At 45.0% G+C, this 13237-nt stretch overlaps 1 protein-coding gene across 1 annotated transcript in view; it reads left to right on the top strand.

Annotated features, from left to right (window-relative positions):
* The first annotated feature begins 1612 nt into the window (after positions 1 to 1612).
* The window catches only part of PARVA (parvin alpha), a 54461-nt gene continuing 42836 nt past the window's right edge, over positions 1613 to 13237 (top strand). Inside the window, exon 1 of the mRNA XM_075838141.1 lies at positions 1613 to 1956. Coding sequence (XP_075694256.1) covers positions 1821 to 1956 — 136 coding nt within the window. The 5' untranslated portion in view covers positions 1613 to 1820. The remainder of the gene's footprint in view (positions 1957 to 13237) is intronic.

The following is a 13237-nucleotide window of genomic DNA, read 5'->3' as shown; positions in this document are numbered from 1 at the left end:
CTGACCCCCGCCTGAGGAAGCAGCAAATACTGACCCCCACCTGAGGAAGCAGCAAATACTGACACTGACCCCCGCCTGAGGAAGCAGCAAATACTGACACTGACCCCCGCCTGAGGAAGGAGCAAATACTGACACTGACCCCCGCCTGAGGAAGCAGCAAATACTGACACTGACCCCCACCTGAAGAAGCAGCAAATACTGACACTGACCCCCGCCTGAGGAAGCAGCAAATACTGACACTGACCCCCGCCTGAGGAAGAAGCAAATACTGACACTGACCCCCGCCTGAGGAAGCAGCAAATACTGACACTGACCCCCGCCTGAGGAAGCAGCAAATACTGACACTGACCCCCGCCTGAGGAAGCAGCAAATACTGACCCCCGCCTGAGGAAGCAGCAAATACTGACACTGACCCCCACCTGAGGAAGCAGCAAATACTGACACTGACCCCCGCCTGAGGAAGCAGCAAATACTGACACTGACCCCCGCCTGAGGAAGCAGCAAATACTGACACTGACCCCCGCCTGAGGAAGCAGCAAATACTGCGCAGAAACGTTGCAAAAAGCAAAGATTAAATAGAGTTAAACAATTTTAAGCGTTTGGTTTCTAAACACGTCGTCTTTTCCCGTGGAGCAGCGCTGATTATTCGGCACTTCTGACACGTGTCCTTATAGATAGTAAACGGATTATAAAGCGGTTCGCCAGGAGTTGCGCGGTTCCTGGTAAAAAGGAAAGTTGTAATCTCGTAAACCCTTTTAAGGCTACATTCACACGAGGCATCAATTTACGTCAAGTTTCACATGTGGATTTGCTACAGAATTGCTGCAGATTTTTCCCTTTGTGATGAAGCATACAATGGGGACCTACATGTCCCTCCGATGTAGACGATTACCATCCGGTGTCGGACCTCAAGATGATAATTTGCGCAATATTTGTACACAGCATCAGCGAACAGGCACTGGAAATAATGAAATTAAAGTCATCTCAATGCATATCTATAGGGGGAAGATCACTATAAGGGGAGGGGGCTGAAAGTGAAAGTCCTGGGGATCACTGTACTGGGGGATTGCACTGAATTTTAAATCAATATATTGGCGAGTTGCATCAGATGACTTGGGTGGGGGATAGAGTTGTGAGGTTACTGCGCTAAATTGGGGGTAAGATAGTCTTACTGAGTGGGGGTTTAGTTGTCAGATCACTGCACTGAGTGGGGGTGGAGTTGTCAGATCACTGCACTGAGTGGGGCTGGAGTTGTCAGATCACTGCACTGAGTGGGCCTGGAGTTGTCAGATCACTGCACTGAGTGGGGGTGGAGTTGTCAGATCACTGCACTGAGTGGGGGTGGAGTTGTCAGATCACTGCACTGAGTGGGGGTGGAGTTGTCAGATCACTGCACTGAGTGGGGGTGGAGTTGTCAGATCACTGCACTTGAGTGGGGGTGGAGTTGTCATTTCACCTGTGAAACGAAATCTGAGTGGGGAGGGGGCAGCAGTGTCAGATGTTATCTTGGGGGTGACGCATGTGTTGGAGGAGGGGTGTCGTTGCACTGGGAGGGTTGGGGGTCTGCGTTGTATTGGGGTGGTAACATTATTATATTGGGGGACCAGACAGATCAGCGCTGTGGGGGGCAGGTCCCTGTAGTGGGGTGCTGCAGTATGATGCACAGCTCTGTCTGCGGGGATTTAGGGTGCAGGGGCCGGCTCTGTACTGGGAGCGCTGGGAGGAGGAGGAGGAGGGAGCCGCTCCTGACATTACTGGGATAATTCCGCTTCCGTTGGCAGCAGAGCTCAGCCTCCCCTCCCTGCAGTCGCCCAGCAAACATGGCCACGTCCCCCCAAAAGTCTCCTTCCACCCCCAAATCCCCGACCCCCAAGTCACCCCCGTCCAGGAAGAAGGACGACTCCTTCCTGGGGAAACTCGGAGGAACTTTAGCCAGAAGGAAAAAAGCCAAAGAAGGTAAGAAACTGCTACAATGTAACAGAAGCTCCACCGGCTGCAGCACATCTCAGCCTGCTCCTTCACATTATGTGCAGAACATTGCACTATATACACCTGGGGGTCCCAGGGACAAGCTGCAAACTGAAACCCCTGTATTCCCGCCCAGGTGGGAGTATTGGGATTAGTGCTGCACTAAATTCCGCTACAACTGTATGTACACTAATATAGAGAGTACAGGAATGTGCAGTTATTATTCATTGCCGTGGGCCAGCCCCTCCCTGTCTGCAGAGGTCTAATGACCTGTCAGTGACTTGTCTGTATCCTGGAGCTGTACATAGATCTAGACAGAGGAGCAGAGCGAATCCAGGTGATCCCGCCGATAATAATCTGTGGCGACAAAATGATTTTCTGATGGTGGAAATGTGTTCACGACATCTATGGAATTGTAGATTTTGTACAAATTGTTCCCATCACAGCAAAATATTTATCAATCCGTGTTTAAACCCAAGTCCCGTATTTATACAGATAATCTACATAAAGAGTGGAATCACGCCCCATGCACACGACCGTGCCCGTAATCGCGGCCCACGATTGCGGGCACAGCCGTCTGTTGACGGCCGCCTGCGTTTTCGGGCCGTGCTGCCATACAAAGTATAGCAGCGTGGGCCATGAAACACAAAAAAACGGACATGCTCCATAGTTCCCAGCACAGTTCTACGGCACGGACACCCATCCGTAGCGATATGGAAAGGTGTCCGCGGCCAATAGAACTGAATGGGTCTGTAAAACCGTGGACCGTCCTGTAATATCCTGTATTATACTCCAGAGCGGCACTCACTATTCTGCTGGTGGAGTCACTGTGTACATACATTACATTACTCATCCTGTACTGATCCTGAGTTACATCCTGTATTATACTCCAGAGCTGCACTCACTATTCTGCTGGTAGAGTCACTCTGTACATACATTACTTATCCTGTACTGATCCTGAGTTATATCCTGTATTATACTCCAGAGCTGCACTCACTATTCTGCTGGTGGAGTCACTGTGTACATACATTACATTACTTATCCTGTACTGATCCTGAGTTACATCCTGTATTATACTGCAGAGCTGCACTCACTATTCTGCTGGTAGAGTCACTCTGTACATACATTACTTATCCTGTACTGATCCTGAGTTATATCCTGTATTATACTCCAGAGCTGCACTCACTATTCTGCTGGTGGAGTCACTGTGTACATACATTACTTATCCTGTATTATACTCCAGAGCTGCACTCACTATTCTGCTGATGGAGTCACTGTGTACATTACATTACGTTACTTATCCTCTACTGATCCCGAGTTACATTCTGTATTATACTCCAGAGCTGCACTCACTATTCTGCTGATGGAGTCACTGTGTACATTACATTCCGTTACTTATCCTGTACTGATCCTGAGTTACATCCTGTATTATACTCCAGAGCTGCACTCACTATTCTGCTGGTAGAGTCACTGTGTACATACATTACATTACTTATCCTCTACTGATCCTGAGTTACATCCTGTATTATACTCCAGAGCTGCAGTCTAAGGCTGGATTCACACGAGCACAATACGTCCGTAATGGACGGAACGTATTTCGGCCGCTAATCCCGGACCGAATACACTGCAGGGTGCCGGGCTTCTAGCATCATAGTTATGTACAACGCTAGGAGTCCCTGCCTCGCTGCCGGACAACTGTCTCGTACTGTAATCATGTTTTCAGTACGGACAGTAGTTCCACGGAGAGGCAGGGACTCCTAGCGTCGTACATAACTATGATGCTAAGAGCCCGGCTCCCTGCAGTGTGTTCGGTCCGGGATTAGCATCCGAAATACGTTCCGTCCATTACGGACGTAATGTGCTCGTGTGAATCCAGCCTAATTCTGCTGGTTGTTAATGAAAACAGTCAGAAAGCTTGTGATAGACAAGCGCTTCCTTAACACTTTAGCTGAACTCCTATAATACAGGGGGCAGTCAGATTTTTCCACATCAGGTGACTGTACGGTACCCGGTGTGCTGGTGGTGCAGCTATCGCAATAAATCCAACATTCATGTAGGACACAACTCTGCAATGTCGCATGCCCCTTTTGCATGGAAACATCCCATGCATTTGCAAAGCAGTTGGGTCTAGCACAATGTTCCGCGACCAGTCTCTTTGGGGCCTTCCTGGCATGTGGCTCCGCAGCTATTTGCAGCTTTAGCCCTCATTCACACGAGCGTATCCGATTCACGCGTGTGAAAAACGCGCGTGAGTCAGGTCCGTGTGTGTTAAGTTATGCATCAGTGTGCTTTGCGAGGGGCATGCGTTATTCACGCACTCGCAAAGCACATCAATTTTTTTAAAAAAAATTTTTCAACTGAATTGATGGGCAAATCACGCACTGCACACGCATCTGCACCCGTGTGCTGTCCGTGGTTTTCACGCATCCATTGACTTCAATGGGGCGCGTAGGTGCGTGATCGTGATAACGCACCAATATAGGACATGCAGTGAGTTAAACGCAGCGGGCTCTCACTGCGTGAAAAATCACGCTCGTGTGAATGGGGCCTTAGATACTATTGTGCGCTAGGTGAACCAAGGCGGTCATAGCATTACTAGAGTTAAAACCTCATCACGTAATATCCTAATATTATCACATATGTATCATCTCATTACACCGGTCCTTATATTATCACATATGTATCATCTCATTACACCGGTCCTTATATTATCACATATGTATCATCTCATTACACCGGTCCTTATATTATCACATATGTATCATCTCATTACATCGGTCCTAATATTATCACATATGTATCATCTCATTACACCGGTCCTTATATTATCACATATGTATCATCTCATTACACCGGTCCTTATATTATCACATATGTATCATCTCATTACACCGTTCCTAATATTATCACATATGTATCATCTCATTACACCGGTCCTTATATTATCACATATGTATCATCTCATTACACCGGTCCTTATATTATCACATATGTATCATCTCATTACACCGGTCCTTATATTATCACATATGTATCATCTCATTACATCGGTCCTAATATTATCACATATGTATCATCTCATTACACCGGTCCTTATATTATCACATATGTATCATCTCATTACACCGGTCCTTATATTATCACATATGTATCATCTCATTACATCGGTCCTAATATTATCACATATGTATCATCTCATTACACCGGTCCTAATATTATCACATATGTATCATCTCATTACACCGGTCCTAATATTATCACATATGTATCATCTCATTACACCGGTCCTAATATTATCACATATGTATCATCTCATTACACCGGTCCTTATATCATCACATATGTATCATCTCATTACACCGGTCCTAATATTATCACATATGTATCATCTCATTACACCGGTCCTTATATTATCACATATGTATCATCTCATTACACCGGTCCTTATATTATCCCATATGTATCATCTCATTACACCGGTCCTTATATCATCACATATGTATCATCTCATTACACCGGTCCTTATATCATCACATATGTATCATCTCATTACACCGGTCCTTATATCATCACATATGTATCATCTCATTACACCGGTCCTAATATTATCACATATGTATCATCTCATTACACCGGTCCTTATATTATCACATATGTATCATCTCATTACACCGGTCCTTATATTATCACATATGTATCATCTCATTACACCGGTCCTAATATTATCACATATGTATCATCTCATTACACCGGTCCTAATATTATCACATATGTATCATCTCATTACACCGGTCCTAATATTATCACATATGTATCATCTCATTACACCGGTCCTAATATTATCACATATGTATCATCTCATTACACCGGTCCTAATATTATCACATATGTATCATCTCATTACACCGGTCCTAATATTATCACATATGTATCATCTCATTACACCGGTCCTTATATTATCACATATGTATCATCTCATTACACCGGTCCTTATATTATCACATATGTATCATCTCATTACACCGGTCCTTATATTATCCCATATGTATCATCTCATTACACCGGTCCTAATATTATCACATATGTATCATCTCATTGCACCGGTCCTAATATTATCACATATGTATCATCTCATTACACCGGTCCTTATATCATCACATATGTATCATCTCATTACACCGGTCCTTATATTATCACATATGTATCATCTCATTACACCGGTCCTTATATTATCACATATGTATCATCTCATTACACCGGTCCTTATATCATCACATATGTATCATCTCATTACACCGGTCCTTATATTATCACATATGTATCATCTCATTGCACCGGTCCTAATATTATCACATATGTATCATCTCATTGCACCGGTCCTTATATCATCACATATGTATCATCTCATTACACCGGTCCTAATATTATCACATATGTATCCTCTCATTACACCGGTCCTTATATTATCACATATGTATCATCTCATTACACCGGTCCTAATATTATCACATATGTATCATCTCATTACACCGGTCCTTATATTATCACATATGTATCATCTCATTACACCGGTCCTTATATTATCACATATGTATCATCTCATTACACCGGTCCTAATATTATCACATATGTATCATCTCATCAAAAGAGGGCCTGGCCTGGTTGGTCCCTTCTCTTTTTCTATTGGATGCCGAGAACCTTTGCAGAACGCCTCTCACATGAGGATATTCACTATTCGAAAACAATGAGGTGTTTAATTGACCAAATGGTCATGAAATGGGTAAGAGGAGGAAAAACAAACACCAGTCCCTTCAGTCGTGAGTGTCAAAACCTTGAACCATTATTGGGGGCCTATTTTGATTTTTGCTAAGGATCCCCCCTCTTTTTTTTAAGTATTTGGCGGTCTGTTTTGGGTTCTTGAAGTCTGTGCCCCTCATGAATGTGTTTATGACCATATATTGGATGTCCCATGTCTCTGGGAGGGTCGACCCTCCCGCTTTGTATCACATCACTTTGCAGGAATGTTCTGTAGTATTAGGGTTTCCAGCTGCGGGCAAGTTAATAGTCGCCCCATAAGATGAGGTCAAGGAACAAATTCCATTCCAGCCACTTCATCATAGGAATTTGCTGTGTGGAAAAGTAAATATGAAGGAGTTTAATGAAAATACTGCACTGCGGCCGTCTCATGTATAAGCGTTTCCCCACCCCCTGTGTGACAGACCCCAGAGAAGGAAACAGCAGGCTCCTTATATGTAAATCATAAAATGCATAAATATGTAGCAGAGCTGAGTTTGTTAGTTGCTACCTTTTGTGTTGATATAACTCCTCCCCTATGGACTGCAGGTAGACCTAGTGTGATCAGATGGGTATGCCCTTTTACAACCCCTGTTGGCATTATGGCTATACAGCCCCTCTATACTCCACCACACAAGAGAGCTGACAGCTCCTCTATACTCCACCACACAGGAGAGCTGACAGCTCCTCTATACTCCACCACACAGGAGAGCTGACAGAACCTCTATACTCCACCACACAGGAGAGCTGACAGCTCCTCTATACTACACCACACAGGAGAGCTGACAGCTCCTCTATACTACACCACACAGGAGAGCTGACAGCTCCTCTATACTACACCACACAGGAGAGCTGACAGATCCTCTATACTCCACCACACAGGAGAGCTGACAGCTCCTCTATACTCCACCACACAGGAGAGCTGACAGAACCTCTATACTACACCACACAGGAGAGCTGACAGCTCCTCTATACTACACCACACAGGAGAGCTGACAGCTCCTCTATACTACACCACACAGGAGAGCTGACAGATCCTCTATACTCCACCACACTGGAGAGCTGACAGATCCTCTATACTCCACCACACTGGAGAGCTGACAGATCCTCTATATTCCACCACACAGGAGAGCCGACAGATCCTCTATATTCCACCACACAGGAGAGCCGACAGATCCTCTATACTACACCACACAGGAGAGCCGACAGATCTTCTATACTACACCACACAGGAGAGCTGACAGATCCTCTATACTACACCACACATGAGAGATAACAGATCCTCTATACTACACCACACAGGAGAGCTGACAGCTCCTCTATACTACACCACACAGGAGAGCTGACAGCTCCTCTATACTACACCACACAGGAGAGCTGACAGATCCTCTATACTACACCACACAGGAGAGCTGACAGATCCTCTATACTACACCACACAGGAGAGCTGACAGATCCTCTATACTACACCACACAGGAGAGCTGACAGATCCTCTATACTACACCACACATGAGAGATAACAGATCCTCTATACTACACCACACATGAGAGATAACAGATCCTCTATACTACACCACACAGGAGAGCTGACAGCTCCTCTATACTACACCACACAGGAGAGCTGACAGCTCCTCTATACTACACCACACAGGAGAGCTGACAGCTCCTCTATACTACACCACACAGGAGAGCTGACAGATCCTCTATACTACACCACACATGAGAGATGACAGATCCTCTATATTACACCACACAGGAGAGCTGACAGATCCTCTATACTCCACCACACTGGAGAGCTGACAGATCCTCTATACTCCACCACACTGGAGAGCTGACAGATCCTCTATACTCCACCACACTGGAGAGCTGACAGATCCTCTATACTCCACCACACTGGAGAGCTGACAGATCCTCTATACTCCACCACACTGGAGAGCTGACAGATCCTCTATATTCCACCACACAGGAGAGCCGACAGATCCTCTATACTACACCACACAGGAGAGCCGACAGATCTTCTATACTACACCACACAGGAGAGCCGACAGATCCTCTATACTACACCACACATGAGAGATAACAGATCCTCTATACTACACCACACAGGAGAGCTGACAGCTCCTCTATACTACACCACACAGGAGAGCTGACAGATCCTCTATACTACACCACACAGGAGAGCTGACAGATCCTCTATACTACACCACACAGGAGAGCTGACAGATCCTCTATACTACACCACACAGGAGAGCTGACAGATCCTCTATACTACACCACACAGGAGAGCTGACAGATCCTCTATACTACACCACACAGGAGAGCTGACAGATCCTCTATACTACACCACACATGAGAGATAACAGATCCTCTATACTACACCACACAGGAGAGCTGACAGATCCTCTATACTACACCACACAGGAGAGCTGACAGCTCCTCTATACTACACCACACAGGAGAGCTGACAGCTCCTCTATACTACACCACACAGGAGAGCTGACAGCTCCTCTATACTACACCACACAGGAGAGCTGACAGCTCCTCTATACTACACCACACAGGAGAGCTGACAGCTCCTCTATACTACACCACACAGGAGAGCTGACAGATCCTCTATACTACACCACACATGAGAGATGACAGATCCTCTATATTACACCACACAGGAGAGCTGACAGATCCTCTATACTCCACCACACTGGAGAGCCGACAGATCCTCTATACTCCACCACACTGGAGAGCCGACAGATCCTCTATATTCCACCACACAGGAGAGCCGACAGATCCTCTATATTCCACCACACAGGAGAGCCGACAGATCCTCTATACTACACCACACAGGAGAGCCGACAGATCTTCTATACTACACCACACAGGAGAGCCGACAGATCCTCTATACTACACCACACATGAGAGATAACAGATCCTCTATACTACACCACACAGGAGAGCTGACAGCTCCTCTATACTACACCACACAGGAGAGCTGACAGATCCTCTATACTACACCACACAGGAGAGCTGACAGATCCTCTATACTACACCACACAGGAGAGCTGACAGATCCTCTATACTACACCACACAGGAGAGCTGACAGATCCTCTATACTACACCACACAGGAGAGCTGACAGATCCTCTATACTACACCACACATGAGAGATAACAGATCCTCTATACTACACCACACATGAGAGATAACAGATCCTCTATACTACACCACACAGGAGAGCTGACAGATCCTCTATACTACACCACACAGGAGAGCTGACAGCTCCTCTATACTACACCACACAGGAGAGCTGACAGCTCCTCTATACTACACCACACAGGAGAGCTGACAGCTCCTCTATACTACACCACACAGGAGAGCTGACAGCTCCTCTATACTACACCACACAGGAGAGCTGACAGATCCTCTATACTACACCACACATGAGAGATCACAGATCCTCTATACTACACCAAAACGATACTTTGCCAACAGTAATAATAAAAAAAAAAGTTCTTCCATTTTCTGGTGTGATGTTGAATTTTGAATGCGCCTCACATTAATAGTAATTAACCCCATCATGTACCTTACACATTAACCCATTATGACTGATAGACTTGATGGGGTTAATTACTATTAATGTGAGGCGCATTCAAAATTCATCATCACACCAGAAAATGGAAGAACCTTTTTTTTATTACTGTCGGCAAAGTATCGTTTTGGTATCGAAGTCGCAATACTACACGAAGTATCGTATCGAAGTCCAAATTCTGGTATCGTGACATCCCTACTTGCTATGCAGTAATACAGGTGTAGTTGCTGGATCACTGCATAAGATTTACCGTTCAGGAGTCTGATGAAGCTGGGTGAGCATTCCTTTGAGACAAATAGTTTGTAGACTTTTTTCCAGACACAGAATGGGATTTGTAACAACTTGACAGAAGTAGACGACTCCAGGATTTGTGTTTATAGGGATTTTTGGTGGAGATGCGTTTTAATGTATTACGTGAGGTGATCTGCTGACGGCCTCCAATGTCACACGTCCTGATGAGATTTCTGAGGAGTTATCACCGCGATCCTCCGACAGGTGAACTGGTGTGCATTCAACATAATGAGGGATAATGATACAACTCCAGGTTCTTGGGGAGTAGGAAAAGGAACCTGGAGGACTGGCCACGACTGGAAGAATTTACCAAGATCTGTTCTGTTATAATATTTAGCATTAAGTAAAAAATCATTCACATGAGGGAACCCACAGTTCTGCAGAGGATGAAGGGATAGGTTGCAGGGTCTACACAATTCCCACAACACACACCTCAGATATTACAAAACCACATAATACACATCTCAGCTGCTGCAGAACATCATAATATACATCTCAGCTGCTGCAGAACATCATAATACATATCTCAGCTGCTGCAGAACATCATAATGCATACTGGAGATGCTGCAGAACATCATAATACACATCTCAGCTGCTGCAGAACATCATAATACATACTGGAGCCGCTGCAGAACATCATAATACACATCTCAGCTGCTGCAGAACATCATAATACACATCTCAGCTGCTGCAGAACATCATAATACATATCTCAGCTGCTGCAGAACATCATAATGCATACTGGAGATGCTGCAGAACATCATAATACACATCTCAGCTGCTGCAGAACATCATAATACATACTGGAGCCGCTGCAGAACATCATAATACACATCTCAGCTGCTGCAGAACATCATAATACACATCTCAGCTGCTGCAGAACATCATAATACATATCTCAGCTGCTGCAGAACATCATAATACATATCTGAGCTGCTGCAGAACATCATAATACATATAGGAGATGCTACAGAATGCGCTAAAAGTCGGCTGTAACAAATGTCTAACAGTGGTACCAGTCACCATAGAGTATAATTGTATACTTTAAACAAATACCATTCTAGTCTACGGGTGACAGATGCCACCATTATGCATCCGGTTAACATATCGTCACCCATAGACTATAATTGTATCCATATAACGTATATGTCATGAAAAGCCCATGACACATACGTTAAGCGTTTACCTGTGATGTATGTTATACAGTGGTATACGTCGCGTATAGAGTCGAATGTAAAAAAACGAAAAACAAAACACGTACACTGCGCGGTATACGTTCTTGGGCATCATTTACATGACCGTGATATACGCCCGTGCGAGGCGCGTGCTTTTCACGCGGGTCGCACGGACCTATACAAGTCTATGGGGCAGTGCAGACAATTCGTGAGTTTTGCGCAGCGTGAGTCCGCTGCGTAAAACTCACGACATGTTCTATATTTCCCCGTTTTCCGCGCATCACGCACCCATTGAAGTCAATGGGTGCGTGAAAACCACGCAGGTCGCACGGAAGCACTTCCGTGCGAACTGCGTGGTTCGCGCAACAGCTGTCATTCTCTGAATGTAAACAGAAAAGCACCACGTGCTTTTCTGTTTACAAACATCCAAACGGAGTGTCAAAATGATGGCGGCTGCGAGAAAATCTTGCAGCCGCGCATCATACACTGATGACACACGCAGCTGTTAAGTGCCTTTTGCGCACGCAAAACGCCGCGGTTTTTGCGTGCGCAAAACGCACACGCTCGTGTAAATCAAGCCTTAGTGGGATGGAATAGCGTAGTCTACTATGCTATTCCATCCTTCAAAAACCTGACGGAGGCCAAACAGACACTCTCTTGACCCTCCTGGAGCTGATGGCACGTTTAGCCTGTACACTGGGTTCATTCTCAATGTACATGCTAAACATGGGGCATAAACGTAATGTCAAGGGGGCCTTACATATACCTAAGCTGCTTCAGAGCATCATAATACATGCCTCAGCTGCGTCAGAACCTCAATGTGTATTAGCTGCTTCAGCACCTCATTATACACACCCCAGTTGCAGATAAACATCATAATAAAGACCTCAGCTGCTGCAAAACTTCATAATACACACCCCAGGTGCTGCAGATCCTCATAATGCACAGCCCAGCTGCTGCAGATCCTCATAATACCTCAGCTGCTGCAGACCTACTTTGTGAGAAGAATGAGGGTGTTTCATATCAATCAATAGTGGACAGGAATCTTTTCAACCTTACTCTTAAAAAAGAGGTTCTGTAGTAGCTGTGGTGTGAATTAATGAATCAAATGTATAATGTATCCTCTACTGAATAGAATAAGAATATTAGTCACCATGCAGCTCCATGAACCCCTTGATGGCTCGTAACACTCTTATAAATGACCGTATGGGGGACATTATCCCATATATAACGTACAGCAGGAAATTAAGATTTATAAAACTAAAAGGAATCTCTCGCCTTGGAGGCGTCAAAATTCTGATCCGACTGTCAAATTAGAAAATATTTGTTGTGAATGAAGGATGCGGAGGAGACGTTGTCCGAGGTTTCGCCGTTCATTTACTTGGGGTAACACTGGAAGGATATTCGACATTCCTTATCTTCTGT

Source organism: Rhinoderma darwinii, chromosome 9, assembly GCF_050947455.1.
Source record: "Rhinoderma darwinii isolate aRhiDar2 chromosome 9, aRhiDar2.hap1, whole genome shotgun sequence".
In the NCBI taxonomy this organism is placed as follows: Eukaryota; Metazoa; Chordata; class Amphibia; order Anura; family Rhinodermatidae; genus Rhinoderma; species Rhinoderma darwinii.
The sequence above is the reverse complement of the archived record's forward strand: the minus strand, read 5'-3'. Positions and strand labels throughout refer to the sequence as shown.